The sequence below is a fragment of the Macaca thibetana genome, chromosome 17, assembly GCF_024542745.1.
Source record: "Macaca thibetana thibetana isolate TM-01 chromosome 17, ASM2454274v1, whole genome shotgun sequence".
NCBI lineage: Eukaryota > Metazoa > Chordata > Mammalia > Primates > Cercopithecidae > Macaca > Macaca thibetana.
The window spans coordinates 88478996-88499083 of NC_065594.1; the positions used below are offsets into that span (position 1 = coordinate 88478996).

Here is a 20088-nt window from a genome sequence, read left to right on the forward strand (position 1 = left end):
ATTTTTGTTTGTTTGTTTTTGAGACAGAGTCTTGCTCCGTTGTCTAGGTTGGAGTGCAATGGCTCGATTTCCGCTCACTGCAACCTCCACCTCCTGGGTTTAAGCAATTCTCATGCCTCAGCTTCCTGAGTAGCTGAGATTACAGGCGTATGCCACCATGCCCGGCTAATTTTTTTTGTATTTTTAGTAGAGGTGAGGTTTTGCCGCATTGGTCAGGCTGGTCTTGAACTCCTGACCTCAAGTGATCCACCCGCCACAGCCTCCCTGTGCTGGGATTACAGGTGTAAGCCACCACACCGGCCTGTGTTTCTATTATTAATGCATTAGATTTTGAAAATCTGGGGAGAAAATAAACCTACTTTATGAACTCATGGGAAAGATTATACTTTGCGAAATATCCACTAATATCAGAAAAGATAGTCCTAAATTTAGTTTTATTAAAAATGTTTAGTATTTTTTACACTACATTTACTAGATAAGCAGAAATATTTGTGTTCAAATTATTTAGCAATGGTATATACTATTAATAATATATAATACAGATACAAATACAAAATGCAAATATAGAATACGTACATGAATACAAATGATAATTATTAAAACTTTACTAGGAGTATCAAAGAGCTCACATTGATAAGAATATTCTTATTCTTTTGCTCCTTTGTGTGTGATATTAAAAAAACACTCCTACTATATTACATCAAATGGCTACTTTTCTGAGCATATTATATGTACGTAAAATTAAAATTGCACATTTCTAATTTGAAAATAATGGATTTTCATTTAATTGAAGAATCCAAATTTATCTTTTTTATTTGAAATGTTGCACAGTCTTTAAACTTTCATGGCATATTAAATTGAATAGGAAAGCTTTATTTATGACGGTTATTTTAATCTCGTAGCTACCTTAATCTTAAAAGTAATGTAGAGCGGAATAGAAAGATCTGGTGTCTACCTTTAAAACCTGGCCTCATCTTACATGAATGCAGAATCTAAATTCCATACACATTTCTTCCTTACCATGCCAACAATGGTGACATGAAAAGTTTTGCTTTAGCTTAGGGAACACTGCAAATATATGAGGTGTTCCACTGCCTATCTTTCAGAGGACTGAGAACAGTACAGAGCTGTCTAAATTATCAGTAGGGAATAAGAAGAGTCAACATGCTGAACTCATCTTGACAGACCTAATGCCTGGGCTGACAGACAGGATGTGTGCACCTGCATGCTGGAGAGTGTAGCACAAAAATTCTCATCTGAATACATTGCTCTGTGGCTTTGGATTCCTTTTTTTCTTTTTCACTGAACCATTTCATCTTTTAATAACAGTTCCTAACTCAGGTTGTCTTCAAATTGTTGATAGGTAATTGAAAGTGGAACATCCAACTGTGAAGAAAGTTGATTGGAAAGCAATTAGAATTGATCATACTTTCTGTTCTTCCCCAGGTCAAGCTAATGCCTCCTGCCCCAAACGATGACCTGGCAACGCTCAGCGAGCTCAATGATGGCAGCCTGCTCTATGAGATTCAGAAGCGCTTCGGAAACAATCAGATCTATGTGAGTGCCCTGGAGATTGCCTTTTGAACTGCTTTTGTCTTGCTGCATGTTTTTATCACCCTTCAGTGCTTCAAATGTTGCACGTAAAGGGCTCACTGGAGCTTCTGGTCATGGTGATAGCTTAAGTTGAATTTTTCAAGGTGAGTTTAGCTTCATCTGGCTCAGTTATAAAGCAAATTCAGCACAGTTCCAAATTTTGGAGTTAAGTATAAACTAATACCCTGCGGACAGACACAAGTACTGCTATTAAACTTTCCTGTTGTCATGATTGCTGTGGAAGATCTTGCTAGAACCAGCAGGATCTGCATATGACTTATAAAATTGCTGTCTGTCTCCTCTACTTTTCTTGAACCTGCTAGATCGGGAATAGGAAGCGAAAGAGCATATATTGACTATGCATGTACGACTGCCTCTCTATTTGCATGAGAAGAGACTGTTGTGGCTCAGAATTGCCAGGAAATGTCTTTGTAAAGTTAATAATTTATGCACAGATTCCTGATAGTAGAATCCAAAAATATTACTCAAACGACAGCATGGAGAATTTATTTACTGTGGTTCTATCCTCATTTGTGTGTTACTTTCCCAACACTGATAATAGTTTAGACACCTTGTAATATCAAAATCAATCTCTTTCTCTTTCTTTTTCTCTCCCACTCTCTGATTTTGTTATATTCTACACAGAGCACAGAGCAATTCAATCAGAATGTCTATAAAGAAATCTGATTATGCATATACCTGCTGTCCCTTTTTGATAACACTTTTGTTTTCTAGTCTACTGAGAAACTGATTAAGTAATTTTCATGTAAATGTGAAGTCTGAGATTTCCTTACAAGTAATAAATTGTCAAATGCTGATTAGCCTATGAAAATGCAATGTAGCATCGTAATGCTTAGATAAATTGCCTGCCACTGTAAATACACTTAAAATTAAATACTTCTGTCAAAATTAATGAAATCATGTCATTGGCATAAATTGGTAAGAGCTGATTACTTTGGTCTCTGTTATCACCCTGTTACTTTTGTAAAGTGTGTATTTTTATTCCATTATTTCAACTTTTTCCCAGTATTGCGTTGATTTTTTTTTTTTTACTCGTAATTATGGAAGCCTAGAAGACCATTGCTTAAATTGTTTTGTCTTTCTTTACCCATTTGTGCCTTTAAAATGACGTTTCATCTAAATATGCATTTATTCTGGTTCTCTCCACCCCCGTGGTAAGCACCCTCATCAAAGCCATTACCTTCCCTTCTCTAACAACCTACTAACTTTCTAGGGGAGGCTTCATCATTCTTTTTCAATCCAATCTCACAATGAACTAGAGTAATTTTTATAAAGCACAAATGTAATCTCAAAGCTCCCAGTCTTGAATCTTCTCTATGGCCCACCACTTTTCATGGGAAAAAGACCACAACCCTTATTCCAGAGACTAGAATCCTCATGATCTGCCCCAAACAGTCACTGAGGACTCTTTCTCACTTATATCTAAATTGCTTATCACCTGCCTTCCTGCATCGAGGACTTTCCTTAGACTGTTTCTCTGTTTGTTTATTTCCCCTAGAGTTATATTTCTACTCCATAAAATAGTTAGCTTTATAAACTCCCACTCAAATAGTACCCACTCTTTAAGTAAACCTTCCCAGAGCTTCTAGATTACATCATCATGGACTATCTATCTTTAGAGAATTTATCACAGTTTGTTATTCTGTAACTCATTGATAGTTTGTTAACATCTGGTTCTTGGGCTGCTCAAAAGCCAAACACCAGAGACGAGGTTGATGGGAGGAAAAGTAGGTTTATTTGGAAAGCCAGCAAAACTGAGAAGATGGTAAACTAGTGTTCTAATGTACCTTCTCCAATTTTTCAGGCTGGCCAGAGAGTGTTTATGGGAGGGACATATACAGAAGAGGAGGGTGTTGGTATCAAAAGGTGGATAAGGACTATAGACATCTGGGGACCAGGGAGGGTCTAAGGAGTTGGGAACTTTGTCCTTGTCAGGCTAAAACTTTCCTGGAAATCTTTAATAAAACATAGTTGCTTATGCACTTCTCCTTTAATGCCAGAGTAAAAACTATACAATGGCTATTTTTGCATTATTATCTCAGTGCTTTAAGATGATCCTAGCCCACGTACAAGAATAGGTAAAGCCGCTTAACAAAATGGAGTTAGTTATGTGAGTTTTTCTGCTGTTTCCCTCTTAAACAGTAAATACTTCCTACATTTTTATCAAACTCCTGCCTCTAGCTCCTCCACACAGTGGACTATCTTCTTAAATAATTTGTTTTCTAGTCAGTTCCTCTCTCTTGATCACCTGAACTATTTATACTACTCTCTGCTTTCCTAATGTTCATATAACATAAATTTGCCAGTGTGTGAGGCATGGGTTTCTTCTGCTCAATTCCTAAAATACAGAAAAGCTCAATCGATTAGGATCAATTTCATAATAGGAATGTTGTACATTATGGTGTCTGAAATCACCTCTAATGGGTAGACAAGCAATTTAAACATTATGGATTAAATGGTAATATGTGCTTCCCAATGTGCTGTCTGCGGATGAGTAGGTATATGAATTTTTTATGACCAGTGTGTAATGGAAATAAGTGTTTTTATAGAAATTCTTCCAGCAGTCTGTTGGTTTAATCCCTATCTGTTGGAGTTAATAAGAATCAGAGCTTGAACTTCATATGTCTTTTAATCACATTTTTTAGTAATTCTTTTTATTATGTTTTACAAAGGTATCAGTCCATGATTAATTGGAACTAAAAGCAAGTGATCCTTCCCCACAAACAGAAAATCACTAGTTTGGTAGAAATCTCAAAATTCCAATACCCGAATGTGGTCATTTGAGCTCTTCCAACCTTCACGTCTCATGGCCTTTCCACCCTGGCTCATGACAGTCCCACTCTTGTCGCTTCTTGGGCCAACGCACTTAGTGAGACTATTGATGCTGGTTTTCCTTCCACACCCCACATCTGATTTCCCTGCAAATGTCACCAGCCCTACCTTCAAGTTATACACAGAAGACCACCCCTACTGCTGCCTCCAGGCACATATCTTCCTACAGCAATTGCATTTTGCACTTGCATTTTGGTTTTTGGTTTTTGTTTTTATTATTTATTTTTTATTATACTGTAAGTTCTAGGGTACATGTGCACAATGTGCAAGTTTGTTACATATGTATACATGTGCCATTTTGGTGTGCTGCACCCATTAACTCGTCATTTACAGTAGGTATATCTCCTAATGCTATCCCTCCCCCTTCCCCCCACCCCACAACAGGCCCTGGTGTGTGATGCTCCCCTTCCTGTGTCCAAGTATTCTCATTGTTCAATTCCCACCTATGAGTGAGAATATGTGGTGTTTGGTTTTCTGTTCTTGCAATAGTTTGCTGAGAATGATGGTTTCCAGCTGCATCCATGTCCCTACAGAGGACATGAACTCATCCTTTTTTATGGCTGCATAGTATTCCATGGTGTATATGTGCCACATTTTCTTAATCCAGTCTATCATTGATGGACATTTGGGTTGGTTTCAAGTCTTTGCTATTGTGAATACTGCCACAATAAACATACGTGTGCATGTGTCTTTATAGCAGCATGATTTTTTTTGTCTTTTTTTTGAGATGGAGTCTCGCTCTGTCGCCCAGGCTGGAGTGCAGTGGCCGGATCTCAGCTCACTGCAAGCTCCGCCTCCCGGGTTCATGCCATCCCCCTGCCTCAGCCTCCAGAGCAGCTGGAACTACAGGCGCCCACCACCTCGCCTGGCTAGTTTTTTGTATTTTTTTTTTTTTTAGTAGAGACGGGGTTTCACCGGGTTTAGCCAGGATGGTCTCGATCTCCTGACCTTGTGATCCGCCCACCTCGGCCTCCCAAAGTGCTGGGATTACAGGCTTGAGCCACCATGCCCGGCCATGATTTTTAATCCTTTGGGTATATACCCAGTAATGGATGACTGGGTCAAATGGTATTTCTAGTTCTAGATCCTTGAGGAATCACCACACTGTCTTCCACAATGGTTGAACTAGTTTACAATTCCACCAACAGTGTAAAAGTGTTCCTATTTGTCCACATCCTCTCCAGCACCTGTTGTTCCCTGACTTTTTAATGATCACCATTCTAACTGGTGTGAGATGGTATCTCATTGTGGTTTTGATTTGCATTTCTCTGATGGCAAATGATGACAAGCATTTTTTCATGTGTCTGTTGGCTGCATAAATGTCTTCTTTTGAGACGTGTCTGTTGATATACTTCGCCCACTTTTTGATGAGGTTGTTTTTTTCTTGTAAATTTGTTTGAGTTTTTTGTAGGTTCTGGATATTAGCCCTTTGTCAGATGGGTAGATTGCAAAACTTTTCTCCCATTCTGTAGGTGGCCTGTTCACTCTGATGGTAGTTTCTTTTGCTGTGCAGAAGCTCTTTAGTTTAATTAGATCCTATTTGTCAATTTTGGCTTTTGTTGCCATTGCTTTTGGTGTTTTAGACATGAAGTCCTTGCCCATGCCTATGTCCTGAATGGTCTTGCCTAGGTTTTCTTCTAGAGTTTTTATGGTTTTAGGTCTAACATTTAAGTCTCTAATCCATCTTGAATTAATTTTTGTATAAGGTGTAAGGAAGGGATCCATTTGTACATATGGCTAGCAAGTTTTCCCAGCACCATTTATTAAATAGGGAATCCTTTCCCCATTTCTTGTTTTTGTCAGGTTTGTCAAAGATCAGATGGTTGTAGATGTGGGGTATTATTTCTCAGGGCTCTATTCTGTTCCATTGGTCTATATCTCTGTTTTGGTACCAGTACCATGCTGTTTTGGTTACTGTAGCCTTGTAGTATAGTTTGAAGTCAGGTAGCGTGATGAATCCAGCTTTGTTCTTTTGGCTTAGGATTGTCTTGGCAATGTGGGCTCTTTTTTGGTTCCATATGAACTTTGAAGTAGTTTTTTCCAATTCTGTGAAGAAAGTCATTGGTAGCTTAATGGGCATGGCATTGAATCTATAAATTACCTTGGGCAGTATGGCCATTTTCATGATATTGATTCTTCCTATCCATGAGCATGGAATGTTCTTCCATTTGTTTGTGTCCTCTTTTATTTCATTGAGCAGTGTTGTGTAGTTCTCCTTGAAGAGGTCCTTCACATCCCTTGTAAGTTGGATTCCTAGGTATTTTATTCTCTTTGAAGCAGTTGTGAATGGGAGTTCATTCATGATTTGGCTCTCGGTTTGTCTGTTATTGGTGTATAAGAATGCTTGTGATTTTTGCACATTGATTTTGTATCCTGAGACTTTGCTGAAGTTGCTTATCAGCTTTAAGGAGATTTTGGGCTGAGATGATGGGGTTTTCTAAGTATACAATCATGTCATCTGCAAACAGGGACAATTTGACTTCCTCTTTTCCTCATTGAATCCCTTTCTTTCTTTCTCCTGTCTGATTGCCCTGGCCAAAACTTCCAACACTATGTTGAATAGGAGTGGTGAGAGAGGGCATCCCTGTCTTGTGCCAGTTTTCAAAGGGAATGCTTCCAGGTTTTGCCCATTCAGTATGATATTGGTTGTAGGTTTCTCATAAATAGCTCTTATTGTTTTAAGATACGTTCCATCAATACTGAATTTATTGAGCGTTTTTAGCATGAAGTGCTGTTGAATTTTGCAAAGGCCTTTTCTGCATTTATTGAAATAATCATGTGGTTTTTGTCTTTGGTTCTGTTTCTATGCTGGATTATGTTTATTGATTTGCATATATTGAACCAGCCTTGCATCCCAGGGATGAAGCCCACTTGATCTTGGCGGATAAGCTTTTTGATGTGCTGCTGGATTCGGTTTGCCAGTATTTTATTGAGGATTTTTGCATCGATGTTCATCAGGGATATTGGTCTTCAAAATTCTCTTTTTTTGTTGTGTCTCTACCAGGCTTTGGTATCAGGATGATGTTGGCCTCATAAAATGAGTTAGGGAGGATTCCCTCTTTTTCTATTGATTGGAATAGTTTCAGAAAGAATGGTACCAGTTCCTCCTTGTATCTCTGGTAGAATTCGGCTATGAATCTGTCTGGTCTTGGGCTTTTTTTGGTTGGTAGGCAATAATTATTGACTCAATTTCAGAGCCTGTTATTGGTCTATTCAGGGATTCGACTTCTTCCTGGTTTAGTCTTAGGAGAGTGTATGTGTCCGGGAATTTATCGATTTCTTCTAGGTTTTCTAGTTTATTTGCGTAGAGGTGATTATAGTATTCTCTGATGGTAGTTTGTATTTCTTTGGGGTCGGTAGTAATATTCCCTTTATCATTTTTTATTGCATCTATTTGATTCTTCTCTCTTTTCTTCTTTATTAGTCTTGCTAGTGGTCTATCAATTTTGTTGATCTTTTCAAAAAACCAAATCCTGGATTCATCGATTTTTTGAAGGATTTTTTTGTGTCTCTTTCTCCTTCAGTTCTGCTCTGACCTTAATTAATTCTTGCCTTCTGCTAGCTTTTGAATGTGTTTGCTGTTGCTTCTCTAGTTCTTTTAATTGTGACGTTAGAGTGTCAATTTTAGATCTTTCCTGCTTTCTCTTGTGGGCATTTCATGCTATAAATTTGCCTCTACACACTGCTTTAAATGTGTCCCAGAGATTCTGGTATGTTGTATCTTTGTTCTCATTGGTTTCAAAGAACATCTTTATTTCTGCCTTCATTTCGTTATGTACGCAGTAGATATTCAGGGGCAGATTTTTCAGTTTCCATGTAGTTGCGTGGTTTTGAGTGAATTTCTTAATCCTGAGTTCTAATTTGATTGCACTGTGGTCTGAGAGACAGTTTGTTATAATTTCTGTTCTTGTACATTTGCTGAGGTGTGCTTTACTTCCAACTATGTGGTCAATTTTGGAATAAGTGCGATGTGGTGCTGAGAAGAATGTATATTCTGTTGATTTGGGGTGGAGAGTTCTGTAGATGCCTATTTGTCCTGCAAATAAGTGTCTGAGTTTCTCTTGACTTCCCCTCTGTCTATTCTCAACACAAAAGCCAGAGTAACAGTGTTAGAATGTACATTGCATTATGACACTTCTCTGCTAAAAGGATGCCCAATTCACTCAGTAAAGCCACAGTCTGAGGAAAGGCTCATAAAGCCACAATGGTTTCCCGCTGCCTTTTGAATTTCTCATGTCAGATGTTGGCACCCTCCCCTGGGTGCCTCTGCCCTGGCCACATAGCTGACCCTGGTGTCTCATGAGTGTGGCGGGCACTTCTGTGCAGGCCTTTGCCTGAATAATTTGACCACCATATGCCCATTCCTCCCTCCCTTCAGGTCTTCATATCAGTGTCATTGCTTCTGAAGGCCAGCCCCCTAGTCTATTTTAAATTGCAAAATGCACTTCCTATCCTTCTGCCTTCATGTGTTTTCCTCCACAAACTTACCACTCTCTAACATACTGTATATTTTTCTTACTTAGATTCTTATAAATACCATGTGCTGATTCTCCCTATACACACAGACTGACAGTTTCTGTCTCTGTCTCTGTTTCTCTGTCTCTGTTTCTCTCTCTCTCTCTCTCTCTCTCTCTCTCTCTCTCTCTCTCTCTCATGTCCATACCCACTAGAATGCAAGTTCTATAAGGGAAAGAATTCTCGTTTTGTTCACTGCTATGTATGACCCATAATAGATTCCCAATAAATACTGAATAAATGAGTAGACTTCCTCAACCAAGTCCCTATTTTTAGATGAGAGAAAGAAGTTAATATTTACTTATCCATAGCAAATAACTGAGGGTTGAGCAATGACTTTTTTCAGAGCCAAGATAAAATATTTTAGCTGACTTAATCATTTGACCAGGGTTTTCATCTCTTTTTGCTACAGTCTGATTTGTTTTATAGTATGATCTTTCAAAACAGATTGCAAATTGCCTTTTTACTAAGTGTATAACCTTCTATTTGGACATTAGATTAGGGAGTTTCCACAGTTGGCAGCATTAAGAAGTTCTCAAACCTTCAAACAGAAAATGAAATGCATGTGATGAGACACATGCTCTCCAGGAAATGCACAGAATACAAGCATTGCCTTCTCTGAATACTTACCACCAGCAGCGCCAGAGAGAACAGAATATGCAATCAAATTCCTTTATGGACAGCAAAGAAGTTTGCTGGAAGTATTTGTTTTACAAGCACATTAGTGGGACTTAAGACTAATTTAAAAACCCCACAAAATAAACACAAGACCTCCTGTAACATCTGGTTAGCCAAAAGAATTCTGAAACAAATATATTGTAATTGGCTAAAACCAAACCAGAGCAATAAAGCATTGCTTGACAGCTCCTAGCACACAGTCTGGCTCATTTCAGCCACTTAACATGCCACTCAGGGTGACCCAGGTTGATGCAGCAGAGCCTCTTTTTTTTAACTTTTATTTTAGGTTTGGGTTGTAAAGGTTTGTTATATAGGTAAACACATGTCCTGGAGGTTTGTTGTACAGATTATTTTATAACCCAGGTATTAAGTCCAGTACCCAATAGTTTTATTTTCTGCTTCTCTCCCCCCATTCCAGCCTCCTTGCTTAAGTAGACCCTAGTGACTATTGTTTCCTTCTTTGCCTTCCTAAGTTCTTATCATTTACCTCCCATCCTTCTTTGCATTCATAAGTTCTTACCATTTACCTCCCACTTATAAGGAGAACATGAGTTTGGTTTTCTGTTCCTGTGTTAGTTTGCTAAGGATAGTGGCCTCCAACCCCATCCATGTTTCCATAAAAGACATGATCTTGTTCTTTTTTGCAGCTGCATTGTACTCCATGATGCACATGTACCATTCTTTCTTTATCTAATCTGTCATTTATGGGCATTTAAATTGATTATATGTCTTTACTATTGTGAATAGTGCTGCGATGAACATTCGTGTGCATGTATGTTTATGGTAGAGTGATTTATATTTCTTTGGGCGTATACCCTGTAATGTGATTGCTGGGTGGAATGGTAATTCTGCTTTTAGCCCTTTGAGGTATCACCATACTGCTTTCCAGAATGGTTGAACTAATTTACACTCCCAACAACAGTGTAGTGCTGCACATCTGTGACCATCTGTTCTTGGACAGAGCTGACAAAAACAAGCAATGAGGAAAAGACTCCCCCTTCAATAAATGGTGCTGGGATAACTGGCTAACCATAAGCAGAAGAGTGAAGCTAGACCCCTTCCTTGCCCCATATACAAAAATTAACTCAAGATGGATTGAAGACATAAATGTAAAACCCAAAACTATGAAAACCCAGGAAGACAACCTAGGCAGTACCATTCGGGACATAGGAATGGTCAAAGATTTCATGACAAAGACAGCAAAAGCAATCACAACGAAAGCAAAAATTGACAAATGGGATCTAATTAAACTTAAGAGCTTCTGGACAGCAAAAGAACTATCAACAGAGTAAACTGACAACCTGCAGAATAGGAGAAAATATATGCAAACTATATACCTGATACAGGTCTACTATTCAGCATCTGTAAGGAACTTAAATTTACAAGAGAAAAACAACCTCATTAAAAAGTGGGCAAGCCTGGGTGCACTGAGTCATACCTGTAATCCCAGCACTTTGGGAGGCTGAGGCGGGCAGATCACTTGAGGTCAGGAGTTCGAGACCAGCCTGACCAACATGGTAAAACCCCGTCTTTACTAAAAATACAAAAATTAGCCAGGCGTCATGGTGGGTGCCTGTAATCCCAGGTGGTTGGGAGGCTGAGGCAGAAGAATCACTTGAACCCGGGAGATGGAGGTTGCAGTGAGCTAAAATAGTGTCACTGCACTCCAGCCTGCATGACAGAGTGAGACTCCATATCAAAAAAAAAAAAAAAAAAAAAAAAGTGGCAAAGGACATGAACAGACACTTCTCGAAAGAAGACAAAAATGCAGCCAACAAACAGTAAAAAAAGTTCCACATCACTGATCATTAGAGAAATGCAAATCAAAACCACAATGATATACCATCTGACACCAGTCAGAACAGCTGTTATTAAAAAGTCAAAAACACAATAGATGCTGGCAAGATTGTGCAGAAAAGGGAACACATAAACTGTAGGTCCTGTTTTTAAGAGCATTTCAAGAGGCTGATGTTGACAAGCTGGTGTCAGAGATTGAGGTTTCTCTCACCTGAAGGATATTTGAAGTAACATGAATGCATACACTTTCCTTGAGTTAATAGTGCCCCTTGTCTATTTATCCAGAGCTTCACCTATGATATACTGCGTTATGCTATGCAATACCTGCCATGTAGTTCCAAATCATTCCACTCCACCCAAAAGACCCCTTTGAGTACTTAACAAGTAAGCTGTTGGGGGAAAGAACCTTAATATATTAGAAAGATGAGTTGAACGAATTCTCATGATTTTTACAATTTGAAAAATTATTTCTCTGCAGTACCCTTAAAATGCTCCATTTCATCAAAACAGCCTCTTTCGTTTTGATTATTTATACAAAGTTATACTCTACGACTTTACAATAATATGAATTCACATTATTATACACCATTTTTCTTTGTCAGAAAACATACTTTCAAAGACAGTCTGAAATTCCTTCAATAATTAGACCCATCTAAAAATTATACCTCAATGGAAAAATGCCATTTTAGAAGTATTTATTAATTGATTTTAAAATTTATCGTCTTTCTTAATCAAAGATTTCTAAAGTCACTTACAATCTGCTTTCTAGCTCCATTTTTCTTCTCTGGAATTTAACAGGAGTTTTCAGATACTACATTAGTAACGTCCTCTGCAGACGTATTATTTCACTTTTATTTCTTTTCTTATTTACTTGGGTATAGAATACTGAGCAATCCTTCTTTTCCATAAATGTTGTGTTAAATAACAACATATAAACAAGGTAATGCACAACTCGTTAATGTGTGGCTTAATGAACTTTTACTTCATGAACATACCTACGTAACCTGCAAATTATAATGTAATAGAAGAGAGAAGTCCTCCCCAATCCACGTTTGTCATTACAAAATATTCCAACATTTACACCGATAGATTGGTTTTGTCTGTGTTTTTTAACTTTATATAAATGCAATCTGTTTTGTAGTATTCATCTCATTATTATGTCTCTAATATTCAGCTATACTGTTGCTTGTAAAAGCATTTACTAATTTTTGTTTATGTACAATAAACTACTATATGAGTATATTCTAATTTATCCACTCTATACTTGAGGAAACTTTGACTTGTTTCCACTTTTCTAGTAAATGTGAATAATATAAACAGTTTTGCACCTTTTTTTTTTTTTTTGGCCCACATAAGTATTTCTGTGGGATCTTTACCTAGGAGTGGAATGCCAGCATCATAAAATATGTTCAGCTTTGGTAGATATGACCCAATTGCTTTTGGCATAAATGGTATTTTTGTTTCACTAACAGTTTTTCAAATTCCAGCTATTCTGGCAGTTGTAGAGTGGTAGCTTATTGTGGTTCTAATTTCTATTTCTCTGATTTAACAAATGAAAATATTAATATGTGTTTGTTGTTCATTTGATTATCTTCTTTTGTGAATTTCCTGTTCAGTTATAGTGCCATTAAAATGGGGTTTTCTTTCTTCTTCTTGATATGTAGGAGTTTTTATATAATCACAAAATTCTTTTTGTTGTGAAACATACATATTGAGAACATTTTCATCCAGTTTATGGCTTGTGTTGTTCTCTTCATATAGTGTATTTAAATGAAGCAAAGTGTACAATTTTACAGATTCTTTAGGGTTCATACTTCTTGTGACCTGTTTAAGAAAGCTTGGCATTGGTTGTGAAAATGTTCTCCTACATTTTCTTCTTAACATTTGATTATTTTAGCATTTACATTTAAGGTATTTTGGTGCTGATCATAATCCTGAAAGACACAATCCCCAATGCCATCAGTCAGAATGTTGAAATCTCAAAAGATTGAAATCCCCAAAAATCAAAATCCTCAAAGTCTGAAATCGCAAACATCTATAATCCTGCAAATCACAATCCTGAAATAATAAAATTCTGAATGTTAAAATCCTGAAAGCTGAATTCTAGGGAAAGGATTATTGTGTTTTTGGTTGTATGCACAAGAGTTGCATCATGATTTCGACTTGTAGGATTTGGGACTTTAGATATTTCGCTCTTTTGGGATTTCAGCATCCGGGATTATGTTGTTTAGGATGGTGTCTTTGGGGATTATGGCCCAAACCCAAGGCATAGTATATTACCCATGTGGAAAAGATTTCACAACGGTCAAAGAGGAGGATGCAGATTAAAACTTTTCCCACATGTGTCTCCCTGCTGCATGGCCACAGCACCTTTGTCCTAAACAGTTGACCCCAGGGAGTGGGTCTGTTTTCTAGGATCTGTTTTCTTTTGTATTGGTCCATGTGTTCATAAACAAATTCCCAAATATCTTGATCATTACAGCTATATAGTCAATCCTGATAAATAGAAAGTCCCCTTGTTCTTAAACATGTATTAGCCAATCATGACCTTTGATTCATGTCTACTTTAAAGTTAATTTAGCAATTTCCATTGGATTTTTATTGGTATTGCATCGGATATATAGAGTAAGTGGAAATAATTGAGATTTTTACAGTGTTTCATTTTTCATTTCACAAAATGGTGTAGCCCTTTTATTGGCCATCTTTAATTTCTCTGGAGCAATTTTTATTTTTTGGTGTAGGAGTCTTTCCCACGTCTATTAAATTTGCTTATCTGCATTCTTCACGTTTTGAGGACATAATAAATGTTTGCTTGTTTGTTTTATGGAAAATAAGAAGAAAAAATTATTTTCTAATTGTTCATGGGTAATATATAGAGAATACAATTTTGATTTTTTCATATTCATTTTTTATCAAACTTGCTAAAGTTATATGTCAGTATTAATTTACATAAACAGTCCATTGGTTTCCTACATCAATACCATATAGTCTGCAAATGATGACTTTTATTTCTTTTTTTTAAAAAAGTCATACCTTTTTTTCTTGCATTGTTTCATGAGATAGAACTTCACTAAAAAAGACTTAAATGTCAATAATAAATGCCCTATCCATTGCCAATCCCAGACAAAAATCTTTGAGTGTTTCATCATTAAGAAAGTTCTTTGCAGCAGCTATGCCATAGGTATCATCACTTTTCATTAGATTAAGGAAATCTCATTACATTCATGGTTTTCAAAGTTATTGTTTAATCAATAATGAGCATTGGATATTATTAAATGCTTTCTCTCCATTTATGGAGATGATCATATGTCTTTTTAAGTTTTTTTTTAATATTATTAGTTACAAGTGTTGATCTTCAATTATGAAATCAGCTTTGCATTTCTAGAATAAAGCTATTTGAGATGTATTATCATTATTACTAAATTGCTGGGTTCAATTTGTTAATATTTGGCTTAGGATTTTTACATGTATTTTAGTGAGAGAGTTCAGCCTCTCATTTTTCTTTATTGCAATGTTCCTATTAGATTCTAATGTCCATTTTATGTGGGGTTCTTAAAATGGGAAGTGTTCCCTTTTCTGTTATCTTCTGAAATAATTTGTAGAATATTTGTTTATTTTGTACATTAATGTTGGGAAGAATTCACCCGTGAAGCCTGAGTTGTCCTTGTGGAAAAATATTTTAGATGTAGATTCTGCTTACTTTATAGGGAAATAACTAATTAGAATTTCTGTTTCTTATTGTGTTAGCTTTGGTATGATGTATTTTCCTAGGATTGTTGTCTACTTGACCTAAATATCTAAATTTAGTGGCTACAATATGGTTCATGATACTGTCTTCATCTGTCTTTATGTCCGTAGGATCGGTCTTGATGTCATGTTACTGATTGCTATTGGTAGTTGGTGCATTTCCTCTTGTTTTCTGAATCAGTTTTGCTGGGATAAATTGTACATTTTTCAAAGGATCACCTTTTGGCTTTTTTCTCCCTGTTCCATTGATTTCTGCTTTGATATTATTTTATTTTACTCATTTATTTCTTTATAATTGATGCAATTCTTTAAACTCCTTGAAGTCGATACTTAGATCATTAATTATCACCCCTGTTTTCCTTTTCTGACATGTATTCTAGGCTATAATTTTTATCTTAAGTAGACCTTTAGTTGCGTCCCAGAAGTTACGATATGTTATAATAGAAATAGTCTTATTTGCATTTTAATTCCTTTTAGCTCATAAGTTATTTGCAAATATATTGTAAAATTTAAAAATGTTTGGTGATTGTCTAGGTATCTACTAGTGACTTCAATATCTTTTTAATTAAAATAACCTTTTTAAAAATTGTATCTTTTTAAGGGATACAACGTGAGTTTTGTTTGGATTTTGGTTTTTGTTTTGTGTTTTTGAGACAGGATTTCACTCTTTCACCCAGGCTGGAATACATTGGTGAGATATCAGCTTACTGCAGCCTCAACCTTCCAGGATCAAGTGATCCTCCTGCCTCAGCTTCCTGAGTAGCTGGGATGACAGGAATACACTACCATGCCCAGCTAATTAAAAAAAAAAAAAAAAATTGTAGAGATGGCATCTCAGCATGCTACCCAGGCTGGTCTTGAACTCCAGGGCTCAAACAATCCTCCTATCCTCCTGCCTCATCCTCCCAAAGTGCTGGGATCATAGGCCTGAGCCACTGCCCCTGCCCGTGATGCTTCAATGTACATACACTTAGTGAAATGAGTTCTACAGTCAAGCACATTAACATACCCATCACCTCACATAGTTATCTTTTTCTTTTATAGTAAGAGCACCAAAACTCTGCTCTCTTAGCTAATTTTTAACACACAATACAATATTCTTCTTTTTTTAAAGGGTAAACATGTATTTGGTGTTAGTTTTCTGGTGGATGACATTAAGGCCCTTCACACAGAGTTTGGGAGACAATATTCTATCCTAATTCTACTGTAATAGAACATACTCTGTGTGACTCAAATCTTTAAAGTTTAAGGAAACAAGCCAGTGTTCAACTTGTCAGTAACAGTGTTTTATATAAATAAATTGGTCAATGCGGTAATTATTACTTTAAAATTTTGTCTGCTTGTTCCATGAATTACTAAGAAAAATGGTTAAAATGTTTCACTATCATTGTTAACTTACGTTTATATGTTATTGCTTTATATATGTGATGCTAGATTTTAGTCTCCTAGAAATTTAGAAATGTTGTTTCTTCCTGATTGATTTATCATTTTACTGGGAAATGTTTCTTTTTTACTTCTGGTACTGCTTCCAAAAGCACATTTTCTATAAATTAATTATTTCCATAGTCATCTTCTTGGCTGTTATTATTGTTTGCATGCATACCTTGCTTCATTCTTTTCCTTTTTTTTATTCTATATGTTTAGGATGTTTCTCTTTAAAGTAGTCATCTTTTATATTTTAATACAATTTATAATCTTTGCATTTTAATTGGACTATTTTGTACCTTTACAATTGATGTGGTCGTTGTTGTTTGGGTTTAAATCTATCATTTTATTATTTTTATTTGTTCCATCTGTACTTTGTGCCTTTGTATCTCATTGTCACTTTTTAATTGAAACAAAGTATTTTATTTGATAATTGTGCTTTACTAACTTCTCTCTTATGCAGTTTATTATTCTGTAGCAGAATAACAGAATTTGTTACCCCATTGACTTTTTCATAGGTATTTTGTCACATGTTTTAAGTCTATATTTTTTCATTGTTTGGTTCTCACAGAATCTTTTAAGAAAAGAAATTCTTAGAATTTAACTATTTCATTTCTCATATGCTCAGTGAAATAAAGCCTGTTTTATTTAATTTGAATTATTTAATTCATTTAATATTTTTAATTCCAAACTTAAAAAAATTGTGAAATATTAAAAAGTTACAAAATATTAAGTAGATTTTTCTTATTTTTTATATTTCATACAATGGCTTTTAAATTGTATGATTTGTGTTTTTTAAAGTGCTATTTATATGAATAATGAACTGTTTGCATCCCTTTTTTCACAGACATTCATTGGGGACATTCTTTTGCTTGTTAACCCATACAAGGAACTTCCAATTTATTCTTCCATGGTGAGTACAAAATTTTAAATATCATTGAATAATGTAGAGTAATGTGCTCTAGTCATGCATATTTGTGTCAAATGACTAAAAAAAACAATAAGGCAAACTTCTAAAAACCTTTTTAAAATTCTGAATTGAATGATTGCATCGTAGTGACTTTAATTCATTTTGAGGCAATTTTAAAAATCAGAGTTATTTTATCAAAATGTTTCTTTGCACTTAAAATGTGTAATTTGTTTATGACTATAGCCATTAGACAGACTTCTAAGATTAAATAATATATAAATATATTTTCCATACATTCTTGACTAACTCAAGATCATTTGGCTTAGAGCCTTTATTTGGACACGTGACTTGTGTCTGAAGAGTTCTATGATGTTAAAGCAATGGGTATAAAAAAGGGTGATTTCGCATGTTTACATTTTCCCAAATTACTTGCCAGGTTTAATTATGAGGCCCTAAAAATTCAAAGAGAAATTGCTTGTAGAAAATTATTCCAATCAATTGAAAATGCAGTAAGATTTTTTAGTAGAAATGGGTCAAAAATACTATATCATAGGAGCTGTTTTTTGTGTAACAGCAAGGCTGGTTTCACCAATAGGGAACAGGAGCCTGCCCAAAACCAGGAGGCAGGGAGTGGGTATATGTTCCTGAAGCCGGGGCTTGCTCATAGATGTTGTGAGCAGGGCGGAGAACAGAGAGGAGAGAGAAAATTAGAAATTCTCCAACTTCCTAGGAAATCAAATATGTATTTTCACAGAAAAAGTTCATGAGAACAAGAGCGCATCCACCACCCCACCCTCCACCCATCTTACCAAAAGTCAATTCTGGCTGAACTTAGTGGTTCATGCCTGTAATTCAAGCACTTTGGAGGACCAAGGCTGGTGGATCACTTGAGGCCAGGAGTTTGAGACCATCCTGGGCAACATAATGAGACACCCATCTCTACAAAAAACAAAAACAAAAACAAACAAACAAACAAAAAAAAACAAAAGAAAAGAAAATGAAAAAACAATTAACCAGCCATGGTGGTGTGTGCCTGTGGTTACAGCTACCCAGGAGGCTGAGGCAGGAGGATCACTTGGGCCCAAGAGGTTGAGGCTGCGGTGAGCTGTGATTGTATTACTGCACTCCAGCCTGGGAGACAGATTGAGATCCTGTCTCCAAATAGAATAAAGTAAAATTAAATTAAATTAAAAAGTCAGTGCCATGTTTACTTTAAAGCTGTGTTGAAACCTGCCTACCCTCCTCCTTCCTCCCAATCGTATGCCAGCCTCACCCTGTGCAATCTAATGATGTATGTGAGCATGAGAAGCTAGAGCGAAGGATTCACCCATGATCATTTCAGGAGTTTCATCCAAGGACTGAAATTAATCTGATATGTGGTTATTAAATGGTTTTGAGAAAAAGCTCAGTTCTGTATCTTTCACTTTGTTGAGTCCTAATTAATATTTCTGTGAATATGTGTATTGAAGTATAATATAAATATTGCATAGCATACAAATATTAAATCTTTTGTTCAACTAATTTATAAAAGTCACGACACTGTAAAAATCATCATGCACATGAAGAAATAGAGTATTAGTAGGATTACAGATATCTCCCATGCCCTGTCTCAAACATGACATACCTCCCCAAAAGACAGCACAATTCTGACTACTGTCGCCCTCCGCTTTGCATGGATGAACTTTATGTGGGTGAAATCTCGCAGTCTATCTTTCTCTGTACCTGGCTGCTTCCTTTCAATATTATAGAAGGTAGATTCACCCATGTTTTTGTGTGTAGCAATACAGTAAGTACAATAGGTTATTTTCTTTTGTATTGCTGTATAACATTTCCTTTTGTGGATATATGGCAGTTTAATTAACTATTGATAGAGATGTTGTCTTTTGAAGCAAGAATATTACTGCTATGAACATCTTCACAAAAAATTTTTTTGATAACATATGTATTTCTTTTGTTGGAAAGAGTGGAATTGGTACATCAAAGTGTATACATACATTCAGTTTTGATAAATACCGACAGTTTTCTGAGTGCTTGTACTAAAGTGTATCTATAACTTAATACAGAAATTCTAATTGTTCCTCTTCTTTGCTCAAATTTCATTTGTTTACTTATCATTTTACTGGGTATACATAGTGGAATCTTGTTGTTTTAATTTGTGTTTCTCTGACAAACAATGATATTAACCACATTTTCACATAATTACTGTACAGTTATATCCTGTTTCGTGATGCATCTATTCCAGGAATTTATCCTGCTTTGAAATTAAAAACTTTAAAATTGGTTCATCTATCTTTATTGACTTGAAAGATCTTTAAGCATTCTGGATTCCTAATGCATATTGAAAACATCTTGTAAGAAGCAGGGGTCAAGATTCATTTTTTTAAAAATGTATATTAACCTGACACAGTACTGTTTCTTAAAAAGACCCTTTCAGCTGGGCACGGTGGCTCACGCCTCTAATCTCAGAACTTTGGGAGGCCAAGGCAGGTAGATCACGAGATCAGGAGTTCAACACCAGCCTGGCCAAAGTGGTGAAACCCCATCTCTACTAAAAATACAAAAATTAGCAG

General features: G+C 36.1%; 1 protein-coding gene across 2 annotated transcripts in view; it reads left to right on the forward strand.

Moving 5' to 3' along the window:
* Positions 1–20088, forward strand: part of MYO16 (myosin XVI) — a 615551-nt gene that overhangs the window by 253982 nt on the left and 341481 nt on the right. For both annotated transcript variants that reach the window (XM_050766698.1, XM_050766697.1), the window contains 2 exons: positions 1447–1557; positions 17456–17521. In XM_050766698.1, the coding sequence (XP_050622655.1) occupies positions 1447–1557; positions 17456–17521 (177 nt within the window). The remainder of the gene's footprint in view (positions 1–1446; positions 1558–17455; positions 17522–20088) is intronic.